Source organism: Giraffa tippelskirchi, chromosome 12 (assembly GCF_054371585.1).
Source record: "Giraffa tippelskirchi isolate mGirTip1 chromosome 12, T2T-mGirTip1v1.2.pri, whole genome shotgun sequence".
Lineage (NCBI taxonomy): Eukaryota > Metazoa > Chordata > Mammalia > Artiodactyla > Giraffidae > Giraffa > Giraffa tippelskirchi.
In genome coordinates this window covers 39,482,863-39,500,448 of record NC_137286.1, presented here as the reverse complement: position 1 = coordinate 39,500,448, position 17,586 = coordinate 39,482,863, and the positions used below count along the sequence as shown (strand labels likewise).

The window sequence follows — 17,586 nt, the reverse complement described above, 5'->3', positions numbered from 1 at the left end:
AGTCTGGGCTCTGGAAGCACTTGGGGGAGCAGGGGAGGTGATACACCTCACCCCGCCTGTCCCTTCAGGAAAAGTACAGGGATGTGAGTCGATTGTGTGTGTGTGATACACAGAGATGGACTCAAGCCCTTGTCTGGAATGGCTGCTGGCTGCCTGCTGGTAGGAACCATTGGTATTTTATTCTCGCTGTTAGAAAGGGGACCTTGGGTACAGAGATTTTCAAATGTGTTTTGTAACCCTTAGCAAAAGCAGGAAAAAGACCTTTCTGAAATGCCTGGTGTGTAGTCCTGACCTTCACAGGCATGTGCACCCGTGCGTGTCGGTGAGCACTGCTCCCTCGGCAGAGGCCTGGGTGCTGGCTTCCACGGAGACAGGCCCAAGTCTGAAATATCTGTTAAGTTTGTTGATCCCCCGTGGTTCAGTGGGTTAAGAATCTGCCTGCAATACAGGAAATGCAGAAGTCCTGGGTTGGATCCCTGGGTCAGGAAGATGCCCGGAGGAGGAAATGGCAACCCACTCCAGTATTCTAGCATGGAGAATTTCATGGACAGAGGAGCCTGGCTGACTACAGTCCATAGAATGGCAAAGAGTCAGACACGACTGAGCTGCTGAGCACTCACACACGTGTAGATAAGTGTAAATGTGTGTGTATATCACCATTGTGTTGCGTTCTGACTGTAGAAAGCAGTGCAGCTGAAAACCATAGTGATGGCAGGATGAGGTCACCCCAGATAGCCGTGGGTCCTCCCCGCAGTCACAGCTTTGGGGCACGTGCGTCTCCCCCGCACACAGGACAGTGGGGCTGACCGCTTGGGGGTCTGTGTTCCTGGTTGGCCGGTGGGGACAGAACTGTGTGCGAGTGGACCCCTGTCTGTGGTTTGTGAGAGGATCAGAGAGACAGCCGGGCTGGCTTCACGCCCACCCACCCCACCCGCACATGAATCCTGGTTGTGGTGACCTTGGCGGGGTGACTCCAAGGAGCGCCACCTTGGGGCAGCTCTCACTGGCCATCCTCAGCGTCAGTCCCCTGCCAAGCCATACAGGAAGGGGGCACCCCAGCCGGAGACTTCTGGGGACACTGCCGGGAGTAGGGGCTGCAAAGTGGCTTCTGCTCTCCTTCCTGGTCCAGGTCCCTTGGAAACCTGCTCCAGCCTGGGCCAGAGAAAGGCAGAGGGCCAGGCAGGGTGTGCAGAGAAGGGCCAGCCTTTGTCCCTGGATCTGGAAGGCTCCCAGGAGGGTACTTCTCCCCAGACAGCATGGATATCTTCAGGGAGGGAGAAGGCCAGTGGAGTAGGGGGGCAACAGGTGGCCTCTCGCTCCATGTGTGCAGCCTAATGTGCTGACTAGCACCCAGGCTTGCTGCAGGGCGATGCCCCCGAGTTCCTGCTACAGCATCTGCTGCAGCAAACAGAATCAGGTGTAACTACCCCATGTGGCTGAGGCTGGCCGGACACTGGCAAGTATGGTGACCTGGGCTCCTTCCTGAGCATCTGGGGTAGGTCCTCTGCGTCTCCCAACTGTTGTAGCAGAAGTAGGTCAGTGGCAGGATTTTTTTTTTTTTTTTTTTGCATCTGCTCCCTCAAAAACCAAAAGCATTTTCAGACGATAGTAAAATGGCTTACTTGTTTTTATTCTCATTTACTTGCTTTATGAAGTCAGCTCTGAAAAGTCCACCATTTAGCTCTGCTCTGTTCGAGCCTCGTGATTTTTTTTCTCTAAGGGAAACGGCCTACTTCTCGTCCCTGGAATAGGCCGGCTGTAGGCACCAGGCCTGGAGGCAGAGCCCGGGCTTAGGTTTTGAGGGTGCAGCCTCTGGGCGCTCAGGCCTTGCAGACAGACAGGCCAGCCTCTCAGGGAAGAGAGCTACCTGGCTCCTTCCATGTGGTGGGTGCCGACAGGGACGCCCTTGCCCTGGGTTGGGGGTCTGCCCGCCCTACCCTAAGGAGCCGAGGGGGGCCTTGTGGCTCTGTGGGAAAGGTGGTTGCGCTGGGGCGGGTGTGGCTCCCCAGGCTGTCTGGATGATAGGTGGTGGCTTCCAGGGTCCCTCTCCTGCTGTCACCCCGGATGTTAGTGGCCAAGGTCAGCATGGGCAGCTGGCCATAGCCGAGCCTGGTCCATGGTGGGGAGGGAGGAAATCCTGACACGCCATCCCCTCATGTGAGCTGGGTAAGACCATTCTGACATTTGACCTCAGGCCTCATCTTACAAATGGTTCATTCTGACCCCCTACCTGCCTCTTGGGATGGGTGCGCTTACGCCCATGCACCATGGAGACTGGTTCCCTGCCTGCGAGGTCCCCCCGGGAAGCACAGGGGGAGGAACCCGAGGGCTGGGGGTGGGGACACAGGAAGAGGAAGTAGGGCCAGAGTGCTTGCATAGCCTCTGCCTGAGAGCAGGGGGTGGCGTGCCCAGCCCCCTGGGTCAGGCCCTCTCCCAGGGGCCCTGGTGGCCCTGCTGACCACGTAGAGCTGGCTTTTTTGGGGCGGGGGTAGTCTGGAGCCCCGGGTTGGCTGAGGGCTCATCTGTATCAAGGAGCAGTCCAGCTCCCGTGGGAGTCTCCGAGAACTTATGTGCAGCTACTGGTGACTATTGTCACCCCAAGATCTGCCCCACCTCCGAACCTCAGAGGCTTTTCCACGCCATTCCTGCTCTCCCATCCCACACACGCCCTGCCTTCTTCATCCTGTCTTTTTTGGTCCAGGAGGAAAGCCTTTCCGGGAGCCTGCACAGGACACCCAGACCCTCCCTCTTTCCTGGCCCTGGCAGAGGACTCCCATTCTCCTGCCTTGAACGTGGGGTTTTCATCCTGGCAGTGGGATGAACTCTCCTGGGTTGCAAGAGGAGGATGGGTGGCAACCAGCGCCTGCCCCATCCACCCAGGCTGGTGCTAAATGGTCAGTCGTGGGAGAGTGGACAGAGCAACTTTTATGGCAGGAACCTGGGGGGCCTCCAGGCATGATTACAGCCCTGGGTCTGCTGCTGTTGGAATGCGTCTCTGCTGTCTTTTAAGCCATACCAGGTCTGTCACACTGTTTATCAGGGAGAGTCCTCCATCTAGGCGTCTGCAGTGTGAGCGGGGCTGTGGAGTTTGGGTGGAGTCCCAGTCCTGCCCTGGGAATTTGTAGAAAGGTAGAATTTGTGGCTACCATTTCCGAGTTTGCTACAGATTTCTGTTTTTAATTTTTAGGTAAATACACCGTATGTTTCAAATACCAGGGCATTCAAGTCCCTTTCCAAGCAAAGTTCTCCAAGTCCTTGCCCTCCAGGCGCCCAGCTCTCTGCCCCCACCGACTGCTGGTCCTGCATCCTCAGGTGCCCACCCGGAGCATCTCAGATCCAGGGAGACCTGCACACACGCGAAACTTGGCCTCCAGACTGAGCGTCCTGCTTGGGAGCTCACTTTTCTCACTGAGAGCCATCCCCCAGAGATCTTTCCATCTCAGTTCAGAAAGAACCCGTTCAGCTCCTTCTTCATAGGAGTCTGTGGTGTGAGGGTCTGTTAAGTGTATGTAACAAAGCCTAGAAGAGCATGAGTTGTTTTGAGATATTTGCCGCACTGCGTGAGCAAGCTCACGTTCCATTTTGTAGGTGTGCGGGTGTAGTATGCAGGATAGTGCCCCCAAGTTGCATTGTGAGTTCAAAGGATACAGAGGTCTGTCATTTGAGTAGTCATTGCTAGGCTGTCCTCTGCAGAGCTGGTAGCAGTATGTACTTCCATCAGTAAAGAGTGGGTGTGCCAGCTCCCACCATCTTAGCACCCTGATAGGTAAGAAGGGGAGTGGCTGTGGGGTTTCACTTGTATCTGTCTCCTGATGGGCAGTGTTGAGCATCTTTTTGGATGTTCAAGAGTCATTGTACCTCCTGTTTATGAACTGTCAGTCAGAGCCCTCGCCCATTTTTCTATTGGGTGTTATGTTTTCCTTTTAATTTGTCATCTCTTGCAGTATTGGAAATTAGTCCTTTGTAACAAGAGCTGCAGATATATTTTTCTCAGTTTGTTACTTATTTTTTGCCTTTCCTTGTGACTGTGTTTATGGGGATGTATTTTATACTTCTGTAGTCAAATTTATCAATCTTTTCATTTATGGCATCTAGATTTTGATTCATAGAAAGAACTTCTAGCATTTAAAAGGAATGTTCTTTCATGTTTTCACCTAACACATCTGTGGTTTTACTTTTCCCATTTAAATCTTTGACCCATTCAGAGTTTATCCTGGTTTAAGGTATGAAGTAAGAGGCAATTGTTACTTAGTTGTCCCGAGTAAGACATTTTTGGACCCTATCCCTTGAACCCTGCCCTAGATGTCATTTTCTGCTCCATAATTTCCATGGTCCTAGAATCTGGTCCAGGCATTTCTGCTGTGCTCCACTGCCAGTCAGCAGCCTGTGCAGTGGCATGGTAGATCTGGTGGTCAGTCCCCCCACTTCAATATTATTTTTCAGAGGGTTTTTTTTGTTTTTTTGTTTTTTTGCTAAAATAAATTTCTATTTATTTTTCTACATGAATTTTAGGACCAAGTTACCCTTTTCCAAAACAAAGCAAGGCAAAGCAACAACCCAGAATGCCTACTTTAAAAATACACCTGCATCGGGAGTTCCTTGGGAGTCTAGTGGTTAAGAATCCACCATGCAATGCAGGGGACACAGGTTCGATCCCTGGTCAGGGAACTAAGATCCCACATGCCAAGCCATCGAGCTGCAGCTAAGACCCAACACAGCCAAATACATATTTTTTTAAAAGACCTGCACCCACTGTACAAACGTGGAGACACACGGGTCTGCAGAAGGCAGATTTGCTTGTTTAACTCAAGCCCCTAGGCTGTGTGTAGCAGTCTCCAGCCAGGCACCACCTCCCTTCATGTCCTGCCAGCCTTGGCATGTGCAAGAGTGCACAGGAGCGTGTGATGAGCCACATGCATGCACCACAGCATTGCTGGAGGAGAGCACCCCAGGCAGGGCCAGGGCAGTTTTGGCAGAGATGAGCACAGGCTGGTGTCTGGCCAGGGACGCTCACAGGAGCCCCACCAGTGATAACTGCCTATCTCCTCTGAACACGTGCGTTTTCTCACACTAAACCTTCACAGTTAACTGTGAGATGCAGCCAAGACAAATGAGCAGGATGCAGGTATGGGAGAGGGGCAGGCGCTGACCTCTGCAGGGGCGGCTTCCAGGCAGAAATCACTGCTTCTGCCCGCTGAGTCCCAGGGCAAGGGGGATCCCACCAGGTGGCAGTTCTCTCTCCTGGGCCTCACCTCCCTCACCTGTACAGTGGTGGGTAAGAGCTTCCAGCCTGGACTCCCCAGGACACAGGCATCCAAGTGTCAGCTCCATGTGGGTTTGTATAAGTCACCAGCAGAGGAGCCGAATGGTCTCCTAAAGAAAATAGAAAAAGTCGGCTTCCCCCTCAGAGAACAGGCCTTTCTGTTGACCCTGAGGCTGCCGGTCTGGCTTTCTTCGGAGGCTGGCAATTGATCAATTGATCGGTCCCAGTGGTCAGCCATCTGCTGAGATGCCTGGAGTGGGAGGGAAAGCAGGCATCCCAGGAGTGAAGAAAGTGGCCGTGTTGAGGTTAGGAACTGGCAGCGGACGCATGCCGGAGACCACAGACTGGAGCGATCTGTTGATGAATGGCAGGCCGCTTGCTGGCAGCCAGTAACTGGAGCCTGGGAGCAGCTGTTTCTCTGTGGAGGCCTCTGCCCCTGCCTCCCTCTGACCGGACCGGCCTTGCCCCTCCCCCATCAGCCTCCACACACCCGCACGGATGCCGATGCCGTGTGCTCACCGAGGTGTGCTCTTGTGGATCTGGGCACCCCTGGACCACCTGCTTTTCTGTCCCGGGGCCCCGGGTCAGACTTCCCTTCTCCCTTCCCCAGGCTTCCCGGAGCTGGGGCCGGTAGAGCCCAGCACTCACTGCCCAGAAGGGGCCCTGGTCTGCAGGCGCTGCGCCGGTCCTGGCTGAGAGCACCACCACCGTCTCGACTGCCCACCAGAGGCTCACACACACAAAAGAACCACGACGTAGTTGCTCTTAGAGCCAGCACCTCCCTCACGCTGTGGAGGCTGGCATGTTTGGCCGAGGCTGGACAGGCCGAGTGAGGTCTCGGGGAGCACACGCCCTTGACGGAGGGCAGGCGGGAGGCGGTCCTTGGACCCGTCCCAGCGGAGCATGCGCACTAGTGAGCGCGGCTGCACCTGCGCGAGGCGGGCCCCGGGGCGGGGCGCCGTTGCGGGGGTTGGGCGAGGAGAGCCCTGGGCTCCCGCCCGGCCTCTTGTGGCTTCTCAGAAAGAACACGCTGTCCCCACCCAGGCCTGCGGCTTGGGCAAGAGTGTGGGACGCCCTGTTCCCTGATAAGATGAGGCAACCGCTCTCGGCTGCCTCGCAGGGCGCCAGGGAACATTTATGTAACCCCCGCCCCGCGTGCCCCTACCCCATCCCCACGACCTGCTCCCTGCGGGACTGCGCTCCCCGCCACTGCACACCGCCAGGCCCAGCCCCCCACCTCGTACCCACACTACATCCCCAAGGATCAGCACCCGCAGGTCCTCAACCTGCCCCCACTGTTAACGCTCGTCCCTCAGTCCTGGCTCCTTGGGGCCTGGCATTCACTGGCGGGTACCCACCCTTCCAGCGTGTCAGGCCCCCACCCAGTCCGTGGATCTCCAAGGCCGGTCACTGTGACCCTGGCCCTCCTCCAGTTTGCCTCCTTCCTCCCTGAGCATCCAGTCCCTTTGCTGTCACCCTGCCTCTCTTCATAAGGTTTCTCGTCATCCTGTCCTATGGCCCACTCGGCGCACACACCTGCCGCCCTCCTGGCTTCTGAAGTTGGGGGCAGTGGGCAGGGAGGCTGCAGGAGACCTGGACTGCCTTCAGGGGTCTGGGGTCTGAATCCTTTCTGCGCTGGGCCTAGCGCCCTCCGGTGGTAGCTCGCGGTACCGCTCCTGTGTCCTGATGACATCCTAGGAAGAGGCAGGTGCAGAACTTGAGCTTGGTTTCCTCTCGCTTTACTTAGTGCGTGGGGTGGACCCCGTCGCCTGGCCTGGGCCTGCTGGCCTCCTGCCCGACTCTGGGTACACCCCGCACACACACACACACACACTCAGCTCAGCCACCATGCCACCTGGGGCCAGTCTCCGGAGCCCCACCCTCCTGAGGTTTTCAAAGTGAGGCCCAGAGACACCTACAGGTACTGCAGACCCTTCCAGGGAGCCGTAAGGTCAGAACTATTTTCATAGCAGTAACATTATTTGTTCTTTATTCTCTCAAAAGAATACAGTGGAATGTCCCAGAGGCTGTGTGATGTATAGTGACATCATCCCTCTGACAGCTACTGGAATGTGTGCTTGAGTTTAAATATTTTGTTTTAATTTCTGTGATAAATGTCGATGGACATAACCCAGGTGAACAAAAGCTCCCTCCCACCCTTCCTAAAAGGGTGAGCAGTGCTGTTGGGGAGGACAGTGCTGTTGGAGAGGACTCCCGTCCACGCTGCCTTTGCCCCACGCTCTGGTCCACCTCCTGGGTGCCGCTTGAATGTCACCACTGAGAGGCCAGCTGAGCCAGACCCAGTGCTGCTTGTTGCCAGCATGAATAATAACTTCTGAATGGTTTATCCGTCTGTCTATGGACCCGCTTATTGGCTGCCGGGAACAGGCTGCTGGAGGAATAGAGAAGGGAGCAGGGAGAGCTCTGTCTGCCGGCATCGCACCCACGTCCCCAGGGCCAGGCATTATGTTTGTACTACATAAAAAAGTCGTGCTGCTGATCCCTGGGCAGGCCGAGGGCTGCTGGCTGGCTGAGTGGTGATGCTGGACCCTCCCACCTGCTGCCACCAGGCTGCCAGGCACCAGCACTCTGTCGTGTTGAATGTCGTCCCTCCCTGCTGCCCTGGGATCATGCAGTCCTCTCTAATTATATCCACCTAAGGAGCCTCCCAGAGTTGCAAGCAGAAGGACCCTGAAAAGGACAAGCTCCCAGCGAGGACACAGGGGCTTACTAGGAAGCAAGGCTGAGTGTGACTTTGGGTTGGTTCTGTGCCCCCCACCCCTGGCTCCTCCAAGCAGGCCCAAATCTGAGAAGACTAGTTGATAAGAATAATAGATAAAAGCGACAGTAGCATCTCAGGAGTCATCACTGGGCATGTACCAGGCCCAGTGCCAAGGGCTGATTGAATGCAGTCCTGTAGAATCACCACATGGAGCTCACTATGAGGATGGGGCACTGTGTTCATTTCCTGTGGCTGTTGTAACCAGTTACCACAAACTGGGTGGCTTGAACACCCACAACAGAAGTGTGCTCTCTCACTGTGGAGGGCAGCTGTCTGAAATCAAGGTGTCGGCAGTGTCAGTTCTCTCCCCCTGTGTCTGGTGGCCACCCCAGATACCGAGTCCCTTGGCTTATGGGCCCATCATTCCCTGGAGTCCTTTCCCTTCTCTAGTCTTTGTGATCTCATCCCATGATCTGTACCTTATCGTATCTGGACAGATATTTTTTCCAAATAAGGTCACATTGACATCTTCCAGGGGTTAGGACTTGGATATATCTTTGGTGGGGCCACTCTTTACCCCATGGTGGGCAGTGAGGCACTTGTCTGAGGCCTCAAGTCAGTACACAGCAGAGAAAGGGGCTGAGCCTCACCTTGAGGCTCAGCACTGGTCATGTGAAAGGACACCACCATATCCTGTGCTGGACCTTTCCGAGTACTTTATAACAACTGTGTGCTGTAATTCTGCTAGGATGGAGTTTGAACTTTTTTTTTTTTAAGTTAAAAATGTTTTCGCTGTGTGTCATGTGGGATTTTAGTTCCCTGATTGGGGATCGAACCTGCGTCCCCTGCAGTGGAAGCACTGAGTCTTAACCACTAGACCACCAGGGAAGTCCCTTCATTTGGCATTTTAGTTTACTTCTAATTTAGACAATTTTCTTGCATGCCTTCTGTTTCTCCTGGAGTTTCTAATTGCCTCTTTTTTCTTTTAACCGAAGAATACTATGTGCTTTCACTGCATTCTGAAATTCATTCAGCCTCTTGACTATACTCTCTGGTGTGGAACTCCCTTTCTTGTAAACCTCCCTGTGTGATTCCTGGCCCACAGCTCCAGTGCCCCATCAGATCTCTTCCCTCACTCCTGTCCGGAGATGACCCTTCATTGTTCACTCACTTCCCTGGCTTCTCCTTTTCTTCTTATTTTTGCTAATGTGTGAGAGGTACTCTTGGGAGGATCTGTTGCTCTGTCATCTAGTGTGGCTTACAAGATGGCTGCTGTCTGTCCCAGCCTCTTTCCCTCTCAGATGACCTGCTTCTCCCCTTTCTCTCAAGTAAGTTCTGCAGTCTCTTCTAGTGTTCTAACATTGCAGATACTCTTGGCAGGAGCCTTTATTCACTACTCCGCCCACCTCTATGCTAACCCTTTCCATGTTAGTTTCCTGTCTCCTTTTTTTACTGTAACAAATTGCTGTGGTTGTTCAGTCCCTCATTAGTGTCCGACTCTTGACAGCCCCATGAACTGCAGCACAGTAGTCTTCCCTGTCCTTCACCATCTCCCGGAGTTTGCTCAAACTCATGTCCGTTGAGTTGATGGTGCCATCCAACCATCTCATCCTCTGTTGCCCCATTTTCCTCCTGCCCTCAGTCTTTCCCAGCATCAGGGTCTTTTCCAGTGAGTCGGCTCTTCGCATCAGCTGACAGATCGTACTCTATTGTTTCTTCGGTAATTTCCTCTCCTCCATTTTTTTCTGTTCTTTTACTCAGTAGTGTCTTCTGTTAGATGTTGCACCCACAGGATCAATTCCCTGTGACTCTGAACTGTGACCTCCTGCTGTTTGTAACTATCAGATGGGAAGTGGTTTGCTTGCCTGCTTAATTGTGAACCCCCCTGCCCATACACCCTTCTACCAAAAACAAAGTCAGTAAGGAGAGCATAGAGAGCCATACAGAGCTCTTAGCTTCAGCATTGCTAGGAGACAGAGAACACCACAACATTCACATATTTTCTCGAGCTGTTTCTGTTTTGTTTTTTTTTTCTATTTTCCTGGGATATTTCCTTGAGTATGTTTCTAGTTTTTCTATGGGATTTTTGTTTGGGCAACAATACTCTCAGTTTTTAAACACTTATTCTCTGTACTCTGAACTTCCTTTTTATGGTATCCTGTTTACACATAAAATTTTGTCTGAAATTTCTTGAGAATGCTAGTCAGAATTTTTAGGTTAATATTCTCTTCGGTTTCCTGGCTTCACTCTTTTTCCTCTGGAGTCAGTGGTTTTATTGCTCTTGGCCTTGCCCTTTCGTGCCACTGGTTTTCCTTGGGGCCTGGCCATCTTTGGGTGTCTGTTTGTATTTAAGGTTGATGGCCTCATTGCGGGTGGGCAGTGTCGATTTCCTCTGCGGGGCCCTGATGGACTGGTTTCAAAGACCAGCTCTCAGCTTGAGGGCCACAGTCTGGGAGGGAGGGGGAGAAATGCGGCAGGAAGGGGAACGCTGGGGCCACCCCCAGTGCCAGAGGCTGCCCTCTGGGGTGCAGGAACTCCCTGCTGGTTCTCCCCGTGCAGTTAAGGTCTTTTTTGTGTGTGATTCAGAGTTTGCCTGGTTGAAGGCTGGCCTGCCTCTTGCTCTAAGCTGTCCTCACCTTCCTCTCTTGGATGTCACCCCCCCCCGTCTCCTCTGCTGAGGAGTTAGCCAGGTTGGAACTTCTCAGAGAGGAACAGCAGCAGACTCTAGTTGGAGCTGCAGTCAAACAGACTCTTGGCCAGTGCCTGCGTGCTCAGTCATGTCCGACTCTTTGCAACCTCATGGACTGTAGCCCACCAGGCTCCTCTGCCCATGGAATGTTCCAGGCAAGAATACTGCAGTGGGTTGTCATTTCCTCCTTCAAGGGATCTTCCTGACCCAGGGATCTAACCTGCATCTCTTGCATCTCCTGCATTGGCAGGCAGACTCTTTTTACCACTGCACCACCTGGGAAGCCCATAAACAGGCTCTTAGTCCCAGAAAATTGTCTGTCCTAACCTGTTCATAATACAGATGAAGAGATTGCAGAGGGTCTGAATGGCTGGGTGCTGGGGTTGGCAAACTGTCTGCAGATCGTGCAGGACTTGAGGCTCTGGAGTTTGGGCTTCCGTGGGGTGAGGGTGATCTGTGGGGTCAGGGTGATGTGGCCAAACTTGCAGGCTTGCGAGCTCTCCCAGAGCCTTCCCCCTTCCCAGCTCCCATTCTTAGAGCCCAGGGACCAGCCGGTGCTTCCTGCCGCTCAGGCACAGCTGACCCAACACAGTCTGCTGGGTGGCACGCACTTGAGGGGCCGCAGCACCTGGGATCTTGTCATTTCCTCCCGGGAGGGGTCAGATGGAAGCAGATGGGAGGGACAGGAGGGTGCTGGCGCCCACACGGAAGTTGGCGGAGATGGGGCACCAAGGAAGGGGTGCAGGGAGGGCGGGAAGCCTAGGGTGTGCGCTGAGACTGACCCTCTGCCCTCTCGCCCGCAGGAGAGCGCCCCTTCGCCTGCAGCTGGCAGGACTGCAACAAGAAGTTCGCGCGCTCCGACGAGCTGGCGCGGCACTACCGCACACACACAGGGGAAAAGAAGTTCAGCTGCCCCATCTGCGACAAGCGCTTCATGCGCAGCGACCACCTGACCAAGCACGCGCGCCGCCACGCCAACTTCCACCCGGGGATGCTGCAGCGGCGCGGCGGGGGCTCGCGAACCGGCTCGCTTAGCGACTACAGCCGCTCGGACGCCAGCAGCCCCACCATCAGCCCAGCCAGCTCGCCCTGAGCGCCTGTGCGCGGGGCGGGGCCCGTGGCAAGCCACGCCCCCACCCAGGCCATGCCACGCCCTGAGGCCCCGCCTCCTTACCACAGCCATGAGCAGATAGATGCTCTCACTTATCGTGATTCCGTGTCTTTTCCTTTTATAATAATAAGAGAGAAAAAAGAGAACTTTATGAAGTCGACGACAACAACAACAACAAAAAAACAATTTTCTTCACCTCAGGTGTCAAATTTGTAAAAAACAAAAAAAACAAAAAAAAAACACAATGAAAAAAATTCCAAAAAACACCATCCACAATTGCACAAGAGACATATCCACGCAGGTGAGATTCAGCGGTGTTGAGCCCCCCCCCCTTTCTCAGGGATGGACATGTTCCACGAGGTCAGTGACGACACCCCCTTCCTGCCGCCTTACTCTGTACATAGATTTCCACTCTGGAGTTTCCTTTAAGATTTGGGTACACACTGGGGGCAGAGCAGTGCAGGTGGAGCTCCCCACGGGCGACAGATGGAGAGGTGGTCACCGGCCTTGTGCTTTCAGGGCAGACCCCTGAGCAGGGCCCACGGCTCCCTCTTCCTGCCCCCTGCCCAGCCTCAGGCTCGCCCCAGCGGCAGTGGGCTAAGAATGCAGAGGGCTCCGAGGGACACCTCAAGCCGTGATGGGCAAGGGGAGCAGTCCTCGCCTCGGGGACCCTGCCCAGGTCCCTCTCAAGCGCTGGAAGCAGAGATGCAAGCCTGGGTTGGGCAGACCGATGCACCGTCCGTCTGATGTCCACACGGCTGTGCAATGCTGTGTCCCCGCAGAAGGCTCTAGGACCTTCCACTATTATACCACGTCCTCTGACTGGCCTCCTACAAGGATGTCCAAAGGTGTCATCAGTGCATCCAATTCCTACGTTTTCCCCGACTGGCCCTGCTCACGAAACGCCGTTGTTTGACACGGTGGGTAAAGCGGGGCTCTGTGCATGTGGCTTGAGGTAGCCATGCATAGCACTCCATGGAGACTGTTCGGTAGCAAGAGACCGGAACATTGTGACTTGGAACTTTGGGGGGTAGCAAGGCGGACGCTATGGGAAATACAGTTGGAGAACATACATTGTCTTTCCTCCCTGGGGAGCACCGGACAGAAGTTGTGGAAAGTGCTTTTTTTCAGACCCACCGTGTCCCCAGCTGGGACTCAGCAAATGCTCAGCTTCTCCATGAGCTGTGTCCCCTGGACTCCTCCCTCCCTGGTCTCCCCCTCCCACCTGGGAGGCCCCAGCCCACCCCCAGCCTTGGGGCACTGTGGTGTAGGGTCCCCATTGCCAGCCTTCCCGAGCAGAGAGCTGGGGACGTCTCTCCGGGAGCCTCGACCTGGGCAGGTGGGTCAGGCAGGCTCCAGCATGCTCCTCTGTGGAGGGCTGGGGCAGCCCCCACCCAGGCACCTCCCTGGCCTTCCTCCAGGGAGTCAGGGCCTGTAAATACAAGTCCCCAGGACAGTGTGTGTATGTGTGTGTGTGTGTATGTGTGTGTGTTGGGGCAGGGGTGTGGGTTTGGGAAGGACTTGGGGTATCTTGCAGAGACCTCTTGTTCATTTTGATGAGGAGGAATGACCCTTGGGACCTCAGAGGGCCATAGAGGGGCTTCCCTGAGCCCAGAGTGCCTTGGTTGTGGCCATCTTGCTTCTGCCCCTACCTGATCACAATGAGGGGTACAGCATAGAGGAGTCCCGGAGACCCAGCCCCAGCTGGTGCTCATGGGCCCTGGGCGGCTTCAGAGCACATGGGCGCCCCATGTCCTTAGCAACTGCCGTCCTCTGCGCTCCGGGTGCCCATTTCTAACTCTGCTGTGTCAGCTGGGGTCAGCCAGTGGTGTGATGGTGGCTTCTGAGAGCATGGCAGGTACAGGGTGGACAGGTGCATCGCTCTTGCTGTGCATGGGAACCGGGCAGAAGCGGCATGGTGAGGCCTCACCCTGGCCTCTGCTGGGGCTGGGTGACAGTCCTGCTCGCATTTGGTCCAGGACAGAGAACAGAATGTGCTGGACACCTGGACAGAGCAGCACCCTGAGCACCGGGGGTGAGAGCTTTTCACACCCAGTCCTCAAGTGAGGCCGGCAGGGCCCTCGGAGTTCCCTCCCAAAGCCGTTTCTGTGTGGGGCTGAGAAAGCCACACTCCGAATACATTTCATGTCTCAGGAACTCACATTCCAGGTTCAGGAATTTTATTCCAAAGTCCTTTGGTGCGCTCACTGCCCACGAGGCCCCCAAAGTCAGGGAGGGGGGCCACGTGCCCCGCAGGAGCCTGGTGTCTCCTCGCGACCTGGCTGTGGCATTGCCGAGGAAAGAGGGTTTCAGAGCCCACGTCTCTCTGCACATAGGAAGAGGGGAAAGGACTCTAAACCCAGTCATCTTGGAATAAAAGAAGAGCTGGTTTGTTTTGGAGGGGGGAGGGGGGTGGGGGAGGGAGGGAAAGCGGGCGTTTGCTGTTCCCAAAGAGAGCACTTAATTTAATTTTTCCTCTAAGTGACCCAGGGCTGTTCCGTCTGCTAGATGGAAGGGTAACATTGCCTTAAAACAGAAATATGCAGGCGCAGGCTATTTTTGGCAAATGAGTGTGTCCTCGTTCCCAAAGCAGTTTCGGTCTAATGGCAGGGTGCGGACCTTCTGAAGTGGGCCTGGCCCCGGACATGGGCTGCTGCTTCTCTGCCTTCGGGCACCTGGAGAGAACTGGCTGGCACCTGGAGCACTTGGCCTGGAGCTCCAGCCAGCAGGCCATCCTGGCTCATCTGAGGCTAAAATTCATCTCACTTGAAGGGTGGGGAAAATCCATGCATCTCAGGCTGGGTTCGAATGGGCTTTCGCTAGCATCTCATCATCACGACATGTGGAAGGAGGGAGTGCAGGGCCTCCCTCGCTCAGACCCCCGTGGGAAGTGGTTGCACGGTGGTGGGGATGGGCGGAGGACCCTGCTGAACAGCCTGCATTTTTTTTTTCAAAGAAGTAGAATGTCTTCCCGGCCCAGGTCTGTTTCAGGGTCTTTTCATTTTTCTGGTTTATGGCCATGCTTGCTGGCTTCAGTGTGACAACTCCTAGAAACAGTAGTGAAAACTCCAACCTTTATTGTGTGCTGACTCTAGTTCTTGTAGGCCAAGGGGGCAGAGATCTCAAAATGAAGGTTGCCTGAGTGAAGGGAGAGCTTCCCCTCTAAGAAGGCCTACAAGCAACCCTGGGCTCAACCTGGGGGCTGGTGTTTGGCCCTTGTCCCAAACAAGGAAGCCCTCAGCGTCAGCCATATTAGGGTTGTCAGCACCCCAAACGCCTACCCTGTTCTATAGCCATGAGGAGAGATGAGCCCCTTCCACAGTGGGCCCTGGGGTGCTGTGTGGGGATGGGCAGTGATGCCCTTGATAGGAATGTGATCCTGCAGGTGCCTGCCTTGCACCCTGCTGAAGCCCATGCACCGCACTTAAGGTGCAGAGCGACCCCTTTACTCTGAGGCCAGGCATCCAGGCAGGTGCCGGATTCGCCAGGGTGCGGCCTCCAGGTGCGCTTCAACAGCAGCACTGGGGTCCCCAGACCTCCCCACGCTCTTGGTCACAGCTTAGACCGGGGTGGTGGGGTGGGAGGCAACTTAGAGACAGGGACAGACAGCAGGCCACCAGTGGCCCCCAGCCCACTTGTTAGGACATACAGACAGGGCTGGTGGCTTTCTGGGGTCCAAGTGAAGTGTGGCAGAAGCGGGGTCTCCATTCAAGTCTCCTGCCCCCCAGCCCACAGTCCCCAGAAGATCCGGCTGCTTTTCTTGCCAGAAGCAGGTGCTAAGGTGGCTGCAGGGTCAGAGCGCCCCAAGGGACTCGCTCCTTGAGCTCAGCAAGCGAAGGACCGCCCAGCAGGGAAGTGTGACCTGAGCAATAGCGTCCCCTTGATGCTCAGCTCCTGGTTTCGGCTGTGTTTACAAGGCTACCTAACTTTTTTTTTAACTTCTAACAGCTGCCACTTTTTTTTTAATTTTCTTAACCCTTCTACAAAGTCATTCAAAGACTCAGTGCTGAAGGGTTTGAAGACTGATGGGTTGGTCACACTGCAGCCAGTAAGAAATGCTCTGCAGGTTACCCACATCTCTGCTGTCCAAAGATCCCACATTTGATTCTGGTGACCGTATATCTTCCAAAGCTAAAACTAAGGATGTGGGCCGAGACTTTTCTTGAATTCAGGATTGCCCTGGGGAAAGCCAGGTCCTGTAACTGATTCTCCTGACTCCAAGACTTGAGCTTCAAAGGTTTGTCCCAGCCACATTCCAGAGAATTTTGTATCAGAACTCAGATGCACCGTCCAGCTTACTACTGATAAATGCCTGAGCACCGTTCAGGGAGAAGCCCTTCCTCCCGCCCACTACTCTGTCTCATCAGTTAGAAGAGTTGGGTGTGGTGGGAGGCAGGAGTCCAGGGCTTACTTGGTTTCTACTGAACCCTTCTTGCCATATGGGACTTGCAGTGTGCCCCCTGGCCCCGCCCAGCCTCTCCCCTTCTCATGCAGCTTTAAAACCTTACTACTTTTATTTAAAGAGGAACGAATGAGAGCAAGTTGCTTCCCCTGCCCTGAGCACCTTGCATTCGCTGTGGGGGACACAGGAGATGTGGGGGGTGGGGGAGGGGTGCATGAGCACCCTTCTCTTAGGGCTCCAGGATGTCTTCTCCTAGGGCACCAGCAGCCTTCTCCTAGAGCACCAGGATATGGTGACAGGCTGCCGCACATGTTTGTTTGGAAACCAAGCCGAATGCCTGCCAGGCAACCAGAGGTCTGTGTGAAGGCTGTCTCCCCTACTCAGCCCAGGAGCACCTGTCCCAGGCCAGCCTGCCATCCCTGGAGCAGAGGGCCACCTCCCAGGGTCCATTCCTGGGTCAGGGTGCCTGTCTCTGGGCATGTGGGCAGGAGGCTCACCTTGGAGAGTCCCTGTGCCAAGTGCCGAGGACCCTGAGGGCTGGAGGTTAGCTGAGCAGCTGTGCATTGTGGGGGGCAGGGCCGTTATGGCTCCCACAGGCCAGGAATCTGTCCGGGAATCTCTGTGTGCTGGGTGCACTAGGGGTCTCAGCCACCCTGGACTTCACAGACGGCCCCTCCTCTTCCCAAAGCCATTGATGGAGCTTCTCTGGGATTGTTTGCCAAACCCCACGGTAGACTCCAAGGGTCCAAGACCATTTCCATCGAGCACACTTTTCTGTAGGAACTTTTGGTTTGGTTTGGTTTGGTTTTGTTTTCTTAACCAGCACCACACCATGCTTCCGAAGGCCACGTCTCATCTTTCCCGGATCACTACAGTGAAGTATTACAGTTGTACAGTTCCCAATCTGGCCTTGGCTTGCTCGGATAAAACTTTGTATGTATTTTGTAAGGCATAGATTCTATATTGTAATGATGTCCTATGCAAAAAGAAAAAAAATTAACGAAACTGTAAATTTTATTGTTTTAACGTGTATGCATGTTTAGTGACGTTTACATTTTGAAATAAAATTTATGATTCATTATTTGCCAGAACTGCTCCTTTGATGGGTGAAGCCCTGGAAGGGGAGGGAACCGAAATGGCCCAGTTTAAGAAGTTGGATATAACTGGCCCAAGGGGTAGACACCAGCTTAGAACTGTCAGGCCTTACATGGGGGAGAGGGAGAAGGCTTTGCAGGGGATGAGTACTTTGGCCACCTGATGTGAAGAGCTGACTCATTGGGAAAGACTCTAACACTGGGAAAGATTGAAGCCAAGAGGAGAAGGGGGCAACAGAGGATGAGATGGTTGGATGGCATCACCAACTCAATGGACATTAATTTGAGCAAACTCCAGGAGATGG

At 54.5% G+C, this 17,586-nt stretch overlaps 1 protein-coding gene and 1 long non-coding RNA gene across 2 annotated transcripts in view; one reads left to right on the top strand and one right to left on the bottom strand.

Annotated features, from left to right (window-relative positions):
• The window catches only part of KLF13 (KLF transcription factor 13), a 43,359-nt gene extending 26,091 nt beyond the window's left edge, over nucleotides 1–17,268 (top strand). Inside the window, exon 2 of the mRNA XM_081546663.1 lies at nucleotides 11,478–17,268. Coding sequence (XP_081402789.1) covers nucleotides 11,478–11,767 — 290 coding nt within the window. The 3' untranslated portion in view covers nucleotides 11,768–17,268. The remainder of the gene's footprint in view (nucleotides 1–11,477) is intronic.
• LOC145528358 (uncharacterized) lies at nucleotides 4,474–6,122 on the bottom strand. Its single transcript, XR_014070337.1, has 2 exons — nucleotides 5,783–6,122; nucleotides 4,474–5,373 (listed from the first exon to the last, which is right to left on the bottom strand). It is a non-coding gene; the product is annotated as an uncharacterized LOC145528358 (long non-coding RNA).
• Nucleotides 17,269–17,586: the final 318 nt, after the last annotated feature.